General features: G+C 38.8%; 2 protein-coding genes across 5 annotated transcripts in view; one reads left to right on the forward strand and one right to left on the reverse strand.

Moving 5' to 3' along the window:
* The window catches only part of MCM9 (minichromosome maintenance 9 homologous recombination repair factor), a 102,999-nt gene that overhangs the window by 32,777 nt on the left and 53,171 nt on the right, over window positions 1–17,051 (forward strand). The gene's annotated exons all lie outside the window — the stretch shown is intronic.
* Window positions 1–17,051, reverse strand: part of ASF1A (anti-silencing function 1A histone chaperone) — a 25,914-nt gene that overhangs the window by 6,894 nt on the left and 1,969 nt on the right. Inside the window, exons 2-4 of one of the 2 annotated variants that reach the window (XM_006157858.3) lie at window positions 10,507–10,622; window positions 4,777–4,953; window positions 2,925–3,079 (exon numbers count right to left, since the gene is read on the reverse strand). In XM_006157858.3, coding sequence (XP_006157920.1) covers window positions 2,925–3,079; window positions 4,777–4,953; window positions 10,507–10,622 — 448 coding nt within the window. Of the gene's footprint in view, window positions 1–1,160; window positions 3,080–4,776; window positions 4,954–10,506; window positions 10,623–17,051 lie in introns of those variants that run through there. The other variant, XM_006157857.3, reaches the window with a different exon arrangement.

Genomic DNA, 17,051 nt, shown 5'->3' on the forward strand with positions numbered 1-17,051 from the left:
TATATATATATATATAAAAAATACTTTCTGTGCATTTTAAAACCCTTACAACCCAATATTTTAGAGTCCTGTATAAAATGGATAGCAACAACAAAGATGATTCCCAAGTAATTACATGGAATGTTTCCTGAATAATTAGTGTGTCAAGAAATGAGTCTAAACTATCTTGAGGGCAACTAGGAATTTCAGACTACTTAGACAGGTTAAGGGGAACAGCTGATCAACTAGATTAGTACATTGGTATAAAAGGATATTACACTTTACCCTTTTCATGCCAAGATTAGAATCCATATACAAGAGAAAAGACAAGTAGAGGAAATATAACTTTAAAATTACATAAAAATTATTTCTATTCATTACCTACCCAAAAGGCCAGACTAGCCTTTCTGCAAAACTGTGTATTGTACCCATAATAGTCATAGAAGTTAATTCAGTGGTCAAAACCAGCACTTTGAAATATAAATACATACTTGTGTTAAAGGGTCATGCTTTATTTATTTTATTATGGCTTATGATAAAATGTTTTGAAAACTGCCATAGATTTTCTTGGAAAATTCCAAATCCTAAATCCAGAGGGTAAAATCATATGGATGCCTAAGGTTACATTAGGTTATGACTGAGCAAATGCATGTGCACTTCTCTGACTCGGAAGTTTTCTGAGTTCAAGTAATGTACTCATTCCTTCCAACTTATTCACAGATCTCTTCGGAAGCAATATTTAACTTTTCAGGACATAGCTATCTACCATGATAAAACGTGGGAAAAACAGTTCTACATCTTCTAGCCATAATTCTGATGTAGTATCTTTAAATAATGCTAAACAGAAAAAATAAAAACCAAAAAACTTAAGTGCTACAGTATCTTAGTTATTAATGTTTGAATTCTAACTCTATTTGCAGTCATTTTTATTTTTAAAAAACTGTCTTAGAGAGCTTTAAGTTTAAGATAAAAAAGTAATATTATTATTTAAGTTCTAAACATCTGTGAAAATTGACTATCATTACAGATTTACATAAAAACCTAACCCTTGATGGCACAATAAACTGATCATCATAATTAGAATAAATACTCATCAGTAAATTGCTCTATTTGGTGATTTGGTTTATATATTATTTCTAATAAGTATATATCTTGTCCTTGTTATATCAATCACTGAGTTCTTTGCTGGAAAGTATTTTATTATCAATTTAATATTGCAACATTTTAATTGATATTAGACAAAAATGAGACTTTCTTCATATAATTTTAACAGCTGGAAGTACTTTACTTTTAAAATCTACAAACTAGTTAATGGACAATATTTTAATTTAGTGTATTAAATTTCAAAGTTTAACATTTAGCAAAACTTTCCTTCACAAATTCAGTTTTTTAGAATGATAGGACATACATACAACTTAAAATCCATATTTAAACAAGTGCTTTTTCCTTTCCTCAAAATAAAGGCTTTAAAAAGTGCAGTATAAAAGTTTTAGATATGAAGGCACTGCATTACCTGTATCAAACAGCCATCTTGCTTACCAGCAAGAGTAATGAAAATATTCTACCTTTAATTTAACGCAGCAAAAGAAACTTTTTGAGGAAGGACCTAGCTCTTGTCAACAAAAAAGAAATTTTTGGCTCATTTAGTTATGAACTCCTTTCTAAGATTGCTTTTCAAAAACTTGTTATCTGGAAGAGCTGTCTAGAGTATGTCAACCAAGAATATGCCAGACCTTATTATTCATGAGTGTGAGGGGATATGGGGAAGAGTACTACAGGTGTGAAAAATATATGTTATTTCCAAAAAATAGTAAATATAATGACAAAACTAAATATACCTTCCTAAATCCAATTTTATATATAAATTTGGCCAAGAACAGATACCAAAAGAATTTTTCAAGTTCAGAGGATTTTTATAAATCTGATGAACAGATTTGAGCCATTACAGTTCTACCTTGATTATGGCTCATGCTATGTTTTGATATCTTGGCCTTTTATGGAGGAGGGGGGTTTATTCTGCTACAGGAAATGTGCAGTCACTAATACTGCAAGTGTTTAGTTTTTGACGCAGAACTCAGGTGGCTTACTTATTTCGATTCCAATTTCCTGGAATCTCCTATTCTTAAAACTTCGGAAGTTTGTATTTGCTCTTGAGAGTTGTAATTCACAGGGCAATAATGGTGTATGATTCAAGAAGTGCTCTAATGTCCTGAACTTTATTATAAAAACTAAAACCATAGCCAGAGGACCCTATAAACAATTAGCTACGTTTGTTAGTATCTTAGAAATTAAAATATTATCTAACACTACACAAAGTGTAATAGTTTGTAGTTTTAAGGGGCTTCAGGGTGGAAAAAGCAGATCCTAAAGTTCCTCTGAACATTTTAATTTCAAAACTCCTTTTCAAGAACATGCCAAAAGAGAAGGAAAATGTGTCCCTTAAATTAAAGCTACCATGTATCTTCACAGGAAGAAACATTTTAGTTGACATAAGCTTTTTTTTAAAAAAAAAAAAAAAAGTCTAGTAAAGCAGTGATCCAAAGATTATTGTCCAAGAGGCTAAGACATGTTTACAACCTGGACTAATGATTCATACTTTTTTTTATAAGTGCTTTAATTACATATAAAGGAGAAGAAAATAATATATATGCTTTAATCAAATTAGTTTCAAGAACAAATAAAATAACACATTAGAGAAAAAATTACTTAAAAATAGTTGTATTTATATTCCACAATTTGCTCAAATACTGGTTTTTCTTATAAACTTTCTACAGGATGTTTTTAAACAAATTCTTCACATTGTGTCTTGACTATGTACTTACGGAATTTCAGGGAAATAGTTCTGTGTTTTTAATAGCTTAGTTTGTACTAAAGGGATGGCAGGTGGTCACATGCAGTCCATGTGGGATTCTAACATGACATTTAGTGAGTTTTCTGACGTGGACCAGCCCTTTGATGCTGAAGGTAATGCATCTGTCGAAAGAAGTGACTGTAGATTTGGATTACTGCTCTCTGCATCTTCCAGTTTTTCTGTGTTATCTTCCCAATTAATGTGGAATCTTGTGACCCTGGGATTAGATGCCAAAATGTTTCTCTGAAGCTGGAGGAAGAAGGAAATACAATAAATAGTGAACACTAAGAAACTTTAGATCACAGTATGCAAATAGGAACTTAATAAGATGGTTCTTTAGGTTAGCATTCACTCCTAAAGGTCTAAGTTCATGTATGAAGGGACTTCAAAAGAGTTTGTGGAGAAAGAGTCAAAGTATGAGTTTATTTCAGTGCAAAAAATACTGAAACTCATGCTTTTTCTGTAACATACATTGTTAATGAAACTTTTTGAAGATCCCATCCACAACACTCTAAAGCACTCTAAATCTAGCTAATAGAATGGGGGTTAGGGCCATCACAAGATTATTTTAGCCTAACAGAAACAAGATGTGGAGAATCTGAAATAATTCATCCAGCTCTTTTATGATCCAATGAAGTATTTAACAACTCTATTATTCTGTTTCTTGGGAGAGCTCATCTTTTTTTAAAGGGCAGTTCTTAAGAGGATGTTTAATTTAACTGATGTGCTCTTTAGATTGCTATGTTTTCAAGGAAAATGAAAATTTCCCCAAATATAACCTCTTATTAATACTGGCTCCTGGGACCAGCAGATGGCATAATGGTTACATCGCTTGAGAGCTGTAATTCACAGACTTACAGTCCACCATGGTTTCAATCCCAGACCTAGCAGCTTAAACTCACAACAGACACATGTGCATGTGTGCCCAAAATCCCAGAGGAAAATGGAGAAGGGGTTATGGCATGGCCATCCCCCTTGGGGGGTGATCTCTCACTCTGTTTCTCTTACTCTGTCTGTCTGTCTCTCTCTCTCTCCAGCAAGTGCACACGCCCTATAGCAAAAATCTCTTGGAAAAAAAAAAGTACTGGCTATCTACCTTTTAAATATTATTGGCTCAATCCTAGAAACAACATTCTAGTTTCCTTTCTATCCTGCTATACAGGTAGCATACAAGTGACTAATAAATTGGATCAATGGAAGGTCCCACAACCAGGGTGAAAAACATCCCAGCCTTTCTATCAGAAAGAAGCACTTTCTATTCCACTGTCATGTAATTTTTCTTGCATGTTCTGACAGATAGTGTACCATGCCCAGTTTCATTTACTTTGTACCTTCACAAAATCACGTTTCTAAATTGTTACATCTCCCAATGGAAAATCAGAAGGTACTAAGTAACTTTGAGAATGCCAAATCACAGATTTCAGCTTATCACTAGAAATTGTTTTTCATCACCAGAAGTATTTAATCTCTATGAATAGCAGATAAGGAAGAGCATATAGGTATTCTGAGGGCTCATATGGAAAACACAAAACTTCTCCCCACAATTCTGGGAAGAGCTACAGGCAAAATATCATTATTGAGTAATAATGTACAACAGACATGAACTTGCATGTCCTAAAAGCTGAAATAGAATCATGATGTATGGTGAATACCATGGAGAATGCCATAAATAAAGGCCTAAAGTCTATTTCTTATAGGAGGCACTTTTCATTTTTCTAAATCATTTGAGATTCTTAGGGTGTCTGCTGAACATTATTAATGACTCATCTGGAGGATTTGAGGTCATCTGTAGTAATGGAACAATGGTTACTTCCATTGCCCAGTTGGCACAAGGACCTCCAACTTATTTTTGTCTCAAAGCCATTTTCATAATGGATTATGAAATATCAATAGCCCAAAAGCCTGCACAGTAAAAAGTAGTTAAAAAGGAAGAGTAAGAACATTACCTTAGAAAAGTCTGGTTTTACAGGTGGATTTTCCCTTAATTCTGTCTCAGTATATTCATTATTTACATAATAGCCAACTCTAATAAATTCTTGACCTCGATAGGTGCAAGTTATTAGCACAACTGTTACACCTACTGCATCTGCATCTGGAATGAGTCCTGGATTAGGTGCATCAGCCTAGAATAATTTAAAAAGAAAAGAAACACACACACAAAAGGCTGTTAATGGCAGACAAGACTATAGCTTTAGTTACCTTGAGCACCATCAGTTGAGGGTAAGCAACAAAAAACTTGGGAATCATACTGGGAAGGCAAATGCTCATTTCTGAAATTAACTTATAGCTAGAAAAGACAGTACATGTTTCTCCACAGTATACTACGTACCCTCAGTACTTGAAGGCATCACTATACTTAATAAGCAGCAATTAAACCAATAGTCTTGACTCTCATCTTTTCCTGCCATAATTTTCAGACCTATATTCGTAAATATTACATTATTTCCACATAGTCTTTTCTCAGCAAATTTTTATTACAGATTTACCCCCTTCAATCCAGGACACTTACATTCTTATACCCATTCAACTACCTCCCACATAAATTCTAATAGTAAATTAATATAATATTGAAAATAGAAGAAATTGCTATACAGCAGATTTTCAAAAAGTATTAATAATCCTCTATTGTGAGTGGTCACTCTGCTAGGCACTATAATGTAGTGTGCCCTTTAAACCACACATATCATGGAAATTCAGTGAAGGTAAAGATTGTTGTAGGCAGATGTCAAAGACCTTGGTTTGAATCAAGCTATTATAAGGAATGCAGGAAATGAGGCGAGCAAGCCAGAGGAAGATAGCATGAGCAAATGCTAGGGCCCTGTTCATGGCAGTGTATAGGACAGTAAAGCGACTGATTACATGGAGGAAGCCACAGAGGGAGAGAATAGGCAGTAATGGCTGAGGCATCTGAGCTAGACTGATAGCAGCAGCCTTTCTGGGTGGTAATCAGATGAAGTCCCAGCAAATTAGCTTACAGTTGCCAGGACACCAAGGAAACATCCCTGGGACTAGGTGAACATTAAAGTCATGCCTTATCTTGGGGACAAGGAAGCCTCATATTTATTGTATACCTACCATTTGTAGATGACACAGAAAGGCATATATGTCCACCTACTTGGTCATTTAGGTTAAAACTTCTCAGTCTCCCACTTTTTTTTTTTTTTTTTTTGGGAGAGATTTTCACTGTAGGGCGTGTGCGCTCGCCAGACAGACAGAGAGAGACATAGAGACAAAGCGAGAAATCACCCCCCAGGGGGGATGGTCACGCCGCAATCCCTTCTCCTCCATTCTCCTCTCGGGATCTTGGGCACGCACGCACACAAGCCCGGCGTGAGTTTTAAGCCACCGGGTCCGGGACACGAACCGCGGTCGACTACGTGGGAGTCCAGCAACATAGCCATTACGCTAACTGCTGGTTCCCTCAGTCTCCCACTTTTAACTCCACACATTTCACCCTTGTTCTAGAATTAGACAGGTTTCTAAAAATGTAAAGATAATCTTTGGCTGTCCTATCTCTCACATAGTCTCAAGATTTCTGAAGGCTGAGTTCATGTCATCATCTCTTATTTAGAACATTGCTAAAGCTTCCTTACTGGTCTCCCCAGCTCTAATCTATCACTTTCACTGCTGCCAGTATTCACTATCCACACACAGATCTGCTCCTATTCCTTTGCCTGATTTTAAGACCTCAGATGATTATTCCTATTTCTAAGGTATGAGATCTCAGTTCAACTTCACGTATAGGGCCCTTCACAACTTGTCTCCAACCAGCATCTTCATTCACAGCTCCTTTAAGTCCACACATCTCACACCCTTGTTCTAGAATTACACAGGTTTTTAAAAACGTGATGATAATCTTTCACACATCTATGCCTTGAACGTACCGTTGGTCTGAAAGATGCTTCACATCCTAAAAAATTCATCTTTTTAAATATGCATCAAATGTATCCTTAGTGAAGCCCTTTCTAACTCAGAAGGTACAACCAATAGTTTCCTTTCTTTATGGACTTATATTACTCAACCCAAATCCTCTACTAATGCATGTCCAAAAATGCAAATCTAAGTATGTTTACTTTTTAGTCTCCCTGGTAGACTCTAAGCTTTATCCAGGGCAGGAGTTACATCCAGTTCATCTTCATAATCTCATATCTGGCACAACTGTAAGCTTAGTATTTTGAAATTCATCATAACTCAGTTCTTACCCTAAAGAGATTTTTTTTTTTTTATCTCTTTGGAGAGACACCAGGATGGACAGACAACATTTTGTCTTAGAGAGTCTATGCACTCCCATCCTGAAGGAGTAAGGTTACTCTCAGGGTCCCCACTGGGATTCAAATATATGTAGAAGTGGTGGAGATGAGAAACAGAGATAGTTCAGAACTCTTCCCTCATATTGCTTCCCATCCCCTCACCAATGTAGCTTTAGGCATGTTTACTTTCAAATTTGTTTGATAGCCTGTAGTGCAGCAGTTTTATGGGCTGGAACTCACATGGTTGAACTTGGTTTGACTCCTAGCTTGGCTTGAAAAATATACCAGGCACCTATGTCTGCCTGCCCCAAATCCTGACGGGAATGGAAGAAAAAGGATTGCGGTGTGACCACACTCTATTGGGGGTGTGGGGTGGGGGTACAGAAGCTGTCTCTCTCCAGAGACAGCATATACTAACAATTCTTATTTATTTAGGAGAGGTTTTTGCTATAGGGTATGTGCACGTGCCAGAAAGAGACAGACAGAGAGACAGAAAGCGAGAAATCACCCCCCAGGAGGGATGGCCATGCTGCAACGCCTTCTCCATTCTCCTCTTGGGATCTTGGGCAGGCACATACATGCGCCTGGCATGAGTCTGGGTCTGGGAGTCCAGCAACATAGCCATTACGCCAACTGCTGGTCCTAATATAGTAACAATTTTTAAAAACTTGTTTGTCAAAGGATTCATCCTGAGCAAATTTGAGTAGAGAAACCTTCAGGCTTCTCATCCTTTAGTTAGAATGGAGAAATTTTTTATTATAACCAGTCACATTATACAGACATCTAGGTATCTTCCCTCTCATGAGAAAGACATGTTTAAACTATTCTGAGAGGCAAGTCATGGCAGACCAGAATACATACAATGTCAGTTTTCTTAAAACACAAAAATAATTATATTTTAGTCTTTTTTGATAATGTTAAATTTTATAAAATTCATAGATTGAACATAAGACCTAAATCACATTGTTTCCTCTGTCCTTGGCTAGGAGATCAAAAAGAAAAGGGGAGAAAAGGGTTATCAGCTCTCGAGATGAAATGTGTTGGGATGATTCTTTGCTCACTGCTGATGAGATGATTAAGGAGCAGCTATTTGAAAAACCCTAGAAGGAAGTATTTTTATATAAATTTCATTCCTTTATAGTTCTCTTAAGTCAAAAGTTTGGGGTGCTCATGACAGACATACAAATTTAAAAAAAAATTGTGTGTGGGTGGTTTGCCATAGGAAATGTACACTTGCCAGGGAGAGACAGAGAGAGGGAAAGTGAGAAATCACCCCCTAGTGGGGATGTGGCCATGCCACAATCCCTTCTCCTTCACTGTCGTCTTGGGATGTTTGTGCTTGCACAGAAACATGCCTGGCATGATTTTCAAATCTCCAGGTTCAGAGCTTGAACTGTGGTTGGCCATGTGAGAATTCAGTGCCTTAACCATCATGCCACCTGCTGGCCCCCAAATAAAATATTTTTCAGTCTGTTTCAAAACTAAGGCATTGGGGGACCAGCAGTTAACGTAATGGCTATGTCGCTGGAATCCCACGTAGTCGACCGTGGTTCAAGTCCTGGACCCGGTGGCTTAAACTCATGCTGGGCGCGTGTGTGTGCGTGCCCAAGATCCCGAGAGGAGAATGGAGAAGGGATTGCGCCGTGGCCATCCCCCCTGGGGGGTGATTTCTCACTTTCTGTCTCTATGTCGCTCTCTGTCTGTCTGGTGAGTGCATGCACCCTATAGCGAAAACCTCTCCAAAAAAAACTAAGGCATTGGGAACCAGCAGTTAGCGTAATAGCTATGTTGCTGGACTTCCACGTAGTCGACCACGGTTCGTGTCCCGGACCCGGTGGCTTAAAACTCACCACTGGGCACGTGTGCGTGCATGCCCAAGATCCCGAGAGGAGAATGGAGGAGAAGGGATTGCAGTGTGACCATCCCCCCTGGGGGGTGATTTCTCGCTTTCTGTCTCTATGTCTCTCTCTGTCTGTCTGGCGAGCGCACGTGCCCTATAGCAAAAACCTCTAAAAAAAAAAAAAAAAAAACAAAGGAATTTAAGTTTTGGAAAAAAAAAAAAAAAAAAAAAAACTAAGGCATTTAAGTATTGGTAATAGCATGAAAAGATATATAATTTTGCCAACCCAAGTTCCTTATTCTCCATTATCAATTATCATCAGTACTCCATTATGAATGATCATAAGTATGGGTTTCCTAGGATTACAGGTTAAAGTAAATCCTGCTTGTTTATAAACAAATTCAAGAAGATAAGAAAAATAGTTCTAATGATAGAAATGGGGTGATAGTACTAAATAGAAATGTCAGTGATAGTACTAACAGTTTTGTTCTTCATAACAATTTTGTGAGAGGATATTACCCACATTTTATAGATGATTGATGTGACAAAGGGAGGTTAGGGAGCTTGTTTAAAGTCACACACAGCTAATAAACAGAGGAGCTGGGATTTTAGGGACCAGCAGTTGGCGTAATGGCTCATGTCGCTGGACTCCCATGGAGTCAATTGCAGTTAAGAGTCTCGGACCTGGTGGCTTAAACGCACCCCGGGCACGTGTGTGTGTGTGTGTGTGTGTGTGTGTGTGTGTACGTGCATACCCAGGATCTCAAGAGGAGAAAGGAGGTTAAGGGATTGCGGTGTGGTCATCCCTCCTGGGGGGTGATTTCTCGCTTTCTGTCTCTCTGTTCTCCGTCTTTCCGGTGAGCGCACATGCCCTGTAGCATAAACCTCATTAAAAAAAAAAAAAAAGTAATTTAAAAAATACTCTATGGTTGGTTACTCTCTGAGCTGTTATAAGTATACTCCCTATAAGTATAGATGACTGAACAAATAACTAGTGGGGGTAGTGAATTTGTTAACAATAGTCCTTTATAAGATATGTAGACTAGATGCTTTAGTAAACCACTGGACTGTAATTCCAGTGACCCAAAGTCATATATCTCTATCTACTAATGTATTTGTTCAGCTTGCTCAATTAATAATTACTCTGAACTAAAATTATGGGTTCTGTTACATCAGTATCAGTCCGGGTGGCTAAAGCCACAGTCTGGGGGTACACATGACTACATATACAAGTTAGTAACGTGTTTGCACTTTTTGGGCTGCTAAATCTATGTTTTGGACAGCCATCCTGAAAGTATGAAACTAAGGAACTACAAGGAGAGCCCAAAACGAACCATGTGTGCCATGATTTGGCATAAGGTTTACTGTGTGCTTTGCATCTCCCTGAAGTAAACATCAAATTGACACCACTCAGCCTTTAAACAGGAAGTGAAATTTCTCTGTAACACATGTTACCTAAAACATGATAGAAGCGGATTAAAAGTAAGTGCAGCAGCAGCAGAGAAATTTGACCCAAAAAGGGGCAAGGACCATGAGATATATTTAGAAACATATTTGGTATTCACATTTACGAAGATTATACTTACCTGAAATACAAACATATGCCTTCCTGCAGGAACAGGACCCACTAAAACAGAGTCTAAAACTTGATCGTATTCTTCACTTTCTGCAGAGCCCACATAGATAATTTTCCATTCCAAGTCTAGGGTTAAAAGCCAAAGCATTATTTCATATTTAGTAATTATATTACCAGATGACATCAAAGATCTTTTAAATGTCCACTTAACTATTGAGTCATCTAAAAAGTTGACATGTTTTTCTGTTTTTCTATGCAAAAATGGTAACTTTTCTGACTACAATATTTATTGGCCGATAAAATTGGCTTCTCATAGAAGAAAATCCAGAAAGGTGTTGAAATGCTCCTCATAAATTCTTACCAGAGTGCATACTTCATACCAGAGTTTCTCAAAATGCTCCTGTGGTCCCTGGACAGTGCTCTGCACATACAAGACAATGTAACCAAAAACTTGGGACATATGACCCTTGTCTTGAGGATTCATGAAAGCACACTGAGATCCTTCAGTAAAGAATAGCAACAACATTAATACAGCATTTCCTAAGAATACTTGGCTATTCCTCTGCCCCCCTTTTACAAATCTATTTTAACAGTCTCCTCAACACATTTTGAAAGGGCTGCCCTATAGTACGTTGTACAGATCCCAATCACCGAAGGGATTCGGAGTGGAAAAAAAAAAATCACTCAGCACTTCTCTCTGGCTCAGAAGTAAAGGTCTGCAGCTCATCAGCTGTTATAGGACCACAGTTAGTTAGATTTTTTTCCTCGTGACACCCCCCCCCCATGTCTCACATTTCTTTAAACTGGGAAGAGGAAACCAAAGTCCTTATGGCACTTGATGAATGTACACAGAGAAGGGTACAAGCACAGGGCACGCTCAGATGCAACCCAATACATATACACGATTCATTCTAACAGGTTTCATTAAGCACTTTTTATAGTGCGCTCTGTGAGGAGAACCTAGAGATGAATAGAACTTTTTCTGAAGGCGCCTCCTCTTTAGTAAGGAGAGGAAGACAACTCTGTAGATACACAGAGGTGTATCTTAAGGTGCTTAGCACTGTGTGTGGCGTGATTCTTGCATTCACTACACTGAGACTACACAAGCTCTCCCAAAAGGGTGAGTTTCTGGGTCACTTACTGAGAATCTAGTCAGTGCCACCCTGTGTTACCATTTTTGAACAACTGTATGTACCTTTGTTCCCTAAATTGGTAACAGAAATAATTCAGGTACTACTACTTATTCGTACTGTATTACACACTGCTGTTTATTGAACAAAAGGTCCTTTACGTTTATGCTTTCTCATTAAGTCATTTGTAATTTGCTAAGGACTATTAGGTCATGGTTCTGTCCTAGACCACTTGCATTTCCAGCTTCTGGCATATTTTCAGATGCAGGTCCCGCATCTGGCATTTCACTTTCTGTTTTTAAAAAGAAGCAGCAGGCAATATGAGTATCCAGTCAGAGGGAAAAGCAAACACAAAGGCCCAAATTACCTCTTAGTAATGCTTGGCATGTTCAAGAAAAAGAGAACCATGGCTGGGGCAGAATGAGCAATGGGGAAAGTAACCAGATGATTGGAGACGAGGGGCATGGCCAGACCAGGAAGTGTTCTGGAGGCCATCTTAAGGGCACTTTATCCTGAGTGCCATGAGAAGCCATTGGAAGATTTTGAGTGGAGCAGTTTTCTTTTATTCAATTTTTAGTTTAAAAGGTACTGACTGCTGTTTTCAGTATAGATTATAAGAGTGCAAGGGAAGAAACAGGATATTTTAACAATTGAGGCAAGAAATCTTGATGGCTTGGACCACATGTTACTATGGGGGTTCAAAGCATTACAGTCCAGGTAAACTCTAAAGACAGAAGCAGCAGGAGCCCCTTATTTCAGTGGGTAAGTTTGGGCACTGGGTGGGGTGGAGTGGAAGAAAACTATCAGAAGCTAGTTTGGGGGCATGTTTGAGATGTTTACTAGATATCTAAGTGGAAATAATAGATCTGTTATAAATTTTTAAATTGTCTATTTATATAAAGCCATGAAAATAGATGGGATTCCTAGAGAGTGAGCCATGGGGTAGATGAAGAATCCATACAAAGGTTACAAAACCAATGGACAGACCCAGTTGTGGTGGCACCGCAATAGAGCACCAGTGCACAGTACTGGAGCCATAGGGAAGGCCCAAGTTCGATCCCAGGTCAGCCTAACATACTGGGCACCTGTACACCAGTGATCCTGGCTCACGAGGTAGGGTAATGACTGTAGTATGGTAGGACTATGCAGGGTAGTTCTCGTGGTCTCTCTCATGAAATAAACTTTAAAACAAACAATAAACTAGTAGCCAGTTAGGTAGATGACCCAAAGCCAAGTGAACAAACTTTTAAAAAGAGGTTTGGAGGACCAGCCAGTGGTGTCGTTAAGGCAGCTGGATCCCACATGTCCATCTGCATGGTTTACATCCTGGATCTGGTGGCTTGAAATAAAGGGGGCTGGGGTATTTGAAAGTTACTGTAGTGAAGATAAGACATATAACTGTCAGGACCAGCAGAGGGCCTAATGGTTACGTTGCTGGACTCCCATGTAGTTGACTCTGGTTTGAGTCCCAGATCTGGTGGCTTAAAACTCACAGTGGGTCTGTGTGCATGTGTGTCCAAGATATTGAGAAGAGAACAGAGAAGGGATTGTGGTATGGCTATCCCCCCTGGAAGATGATTTATTGTGTTCTGTCTCTCTGTCTCTGTCTCTCCAGTAAGCACAAGCACACTATACAAAAATCTCTCTCTAAAAAAAAACATAATTATCATATAGAGGTTTTCATAAAATTTTGTTAACTTCATATATATTTGTACGTATCACTACATATAATCTTCTTAGCCTTCTAATTGATAAAACTAGCACTGGTGATCTAGCCTAGAACATAGCCATGACTTACAAGTCTATTTTATAAAATACCTACTATGGAGCCAGCAGGTGGTGTGGGGGGTTAAGGCACTGGATCCCACATGGCTGACTCCAGTGTTATAGTCCTGGACCTGGTGGCTTGAAAATCATGCTGGGTGTGTTTGTGTGTCCAAAATCTCATGAGAAAAAAGAATTACAGCGTGGCCATCCTGACTAAAGGGTGATTTGTCTTTCTCACACCCAAGTGCATGCACCCTCTAGCATAAAAAAAAAAAAATAAGCAAAAAAACCTACTATGTGCAGGGTACTGGTCCTGCTACTTCATACCTGTTGTTTAAACCCTCAACAGTTTTATTGCTTTTGGACATATGTATCCCTATTGTGCAAAAAAATGCTGACTCTCTTGAGAGATTATGTAATCTACTCAAATTCACACACTATGTACATACATTGAAGACTTGGAATCCAAGTTATGTCTCTGCAGCCCCAAAATCTTAGCTCTTTTCTAAAAACATAAGAGATTCTTCCCTTTCTAGCTATCCAATTAATAGTGGGGAAAAAAAAACCCCAAAATTGCAGGGAGGATGGTGATAGGAGAAGTGATAGAGCATCTAGCTTTTAGAAGTACAGACTGCAACTCAGTGAATATCTGTGCTTGACTTTATGCTTCTGGATTATGGTAACTACTGGCTTTTAAATGCTCAATCCTTTAAAAAAAAAATTAGTATCAGTTGTATTTTTACCCTAAACCCAGCTTTCATTCCTCTATTGCCTGTATTTGAAGGAGAAAAGAGTTGGATGCCTGACACAGGTTATCAGTTGAAGTAGTTTACTAATTTATTTTTTAAAAATTAACTTACTCATTTAATCATGGTAATCCTAGCCTGAAATTATCTTTAGTTGCAGTGGGAGCAAGGCAAATTACCAAGGGAATTTTAAGCTAATTACACTACTTGGGAAGAACTGTGGTCTAATGAAAGTGTGAACAAATCTGAACTTTGTAAGTATTAATAAGCATCATACTCAAATCTGGTACATTTTAAGTATTCAGCTGAAGGTAGCTATTAACTCTTGATATATATATAAACTTGACAACAGTTACGTACAAACTTAAAATCGCATGAAGGCAAATGAAAACTTGTCCAGGCTTGATGGCTATCAGACCAAGCACATCCAATGTTTCCTATCTTCCAGGCTGATAGGAAAGCCTCTGTTGAAACCTTGACTTTTCACTTTTTTTAGAGAGTTTTGCTACAGGGCACATGTGCTCACCAGAGAGACAAGGACAGAAAGCAAGAAATCACACCCCAGGGGAGATGGCCATGCCGGAATCACCTCTAGAGATCCTGGGCGTGCATGCACATGCATCAGGCTTGAGTTTTAAGCCACCAAGTCTGGGACTCGAACCGTGGTTGACTATGTGGGAGTCTAGCAACTAATCATTACACCATCTGCTGGTCTATTTACCTCCTATTTTTAAGGCTGCTCTACCATCTGAAATAAGTTTACGTTAGCAACAACTACATTACATTTACAGCAAATACTACTCAAGGGCTTTTTTGAAACAGAACTTCAGGGCAGATTGTTATTTTTGGCTTTTTTTTTTTTTAATTCAGTCACTGTGTATTATTACAGCATACCACATGCATATTCCCATCCTGAATACACTGTATACTGGTTCAATCAAAGATATTATCATACATATTATCATCAATAAGGGCAGCTTTTAAAGGCAAGTGAAAATATCTGGGGGCTACTTGACAAGTTTCAAGTGTGAAAAATGGTGGCCAAACTCTGGTTGGGACTTAAGACAAACTAGCTTATAAAGTGAAATTTTTCTTCCCAGTTTTCTTTCATTTCAAGAATAGATTTTTCAACAGAACTATAAAAGTATGAAAACCTGTAAGGAGTCTTTGCTAAGAAACTCCATTTCCTTCATCTACTTAGCCTCTAGGTGGAGTACACAAGAATGGCACATTTTAAAGATTCCTTTGCAGTTTCAGTATGACTCAGCTTAAAAATATTTTTAAAAAATATTTAATAAATGGTCAGTAATGGTACCTTGGAAGTTAGGTGTACCAGTGGAAGTATTCTTGGCATCAGTATTATGAAAAACGTGATGTGTTTCAGCTGGGTTCTGATGGGATCCCAGTTAAATATGGCTCCTAATGAATGGCAGGTTTCAATTGTGCAATGTAAAAGCCCTGTAATGACATCCTGAACCACCTACCTTCCTTCAAGTTGGCTCCCAAAATGGAAGGCATCACTTGAGAAATACCTGTAATTTGAAGAACTTCCAATACCTAAAAACACTATAGGGTGAATTGGAATAGGTTGGTCAATGAGTTTTGACCATTGTATTTGCTTGTTTTTATATTCAATTGGCAATAACAAGAAATTACTGTTGGGTATGAGAAAATGGGCCTGCTAAGACGGAATGCTTACAGTCGTAACTACAGCAGTTTACAAATGGTTTCAGTATAAGATAAATGCTCATTAATATTATTATCAATGGGCTCTTTAGATATTAACTTTAGTAAATGAATCTTTCAAAATGCCCTACATATAAAACATGTGCATTTCTGCTTTATATATGTATAAAGGATCACTCTGGCACATACTCTAAAGTTGTAACTGTGGTTACCTAAAGGAGTGAGATGGCAGAAGGCACTGAATATAGAGGACTGTTAGTTTGTGTATCTAACTTTTTAAAAGTTTATGAGCATATAGTGCTTTTATAATCAGAGTTAACATCCTCCATAAGACACATTTTAAGAGATTACAATGGTGAAATTTTTTTCCCCTCAAAATACGAAATTAAGCCCTGGATTAAGCACTGGGTTATTATAATAAAACCTAAGCAAAGATAAAATTTAGCTTTTGAAATGTTCATTACTGCACAAGTTAAAATATTTATCTTTCTTGAAGAGTTTACAAAGTACTGTTAAAAAATATGAAGAATGTGTGCACTGCCATCAGGACTTTACCTTTTACCTCCTAGCCACGTTTTTATTTTCAGTGTATTCTGTGTCTGTTTAAATGTGGAGTTAATAATTAGGTTTCGACACGTTCTTGCAGAAAGTCTTCTTTCGGCTATATAGAAGTCAGAAATTAAGTCCTGGCGATCATTTAAATGTCCTACTTATTTCTGCTCTTGGGTTAAATGTAACTTCTAGCTCTGCAATAGCTTTCCTCCTGAGAGATCTTCGTCATCCAGTTAGGGCTCCACGCTGGTGGGAGAGCTTGAGCGCCAGCATCCCCAGGCGCAGCGAGCATCCCGGGCGCCGGCCGGGGAGGACCCGCGGCCCCGGGGGAGCGCGGGCGCCCGGCCCGCGGCGCGGAGGGGCCGAGCCTGCGCCCGCCTACCCCGCTGGTTGGTCGAGGGAGGCAGAAATCAGCACGGGGACAGCCTCGCTCTCCTCCCCAAAGCGGCCGGGCATGGCCAGGCAGGAGAGTCCTACAACTCTACCGTAAGCGCCGAGAACGGGTTCGCCTCGCCTCTCTCTCTGCTCGCGGCCAGAAGGGTGGGCAGGCGGGGCGCCGCGTTCGTCACCCGCGGCGGGGCGAGAGCAGGCGTCGTGACGCTGGGGTCGCGAGCCCAATTCTCTGCTGGGGTAAGATGGCTCCGCTCTTAACTCGCCGGCGCGACCACACAGAC

Source organism: Tupaia chinensis, unplaced genomic scaffold, assembly GCF_000334495.1.
Source record: "Tupaia chinensis unplaced genomic scaffold, TupChi_1.0 Scaffold000563_1, whole genome shotgun sequence".
In the NCBI taxonomy this organism is placed as follows: domain Eukaryota; kingdom Metazoa; phylum Chordata; class Mammalia; order Scandentia; family Tupaiidae; genus Tupaia; species Tupaia belangeri.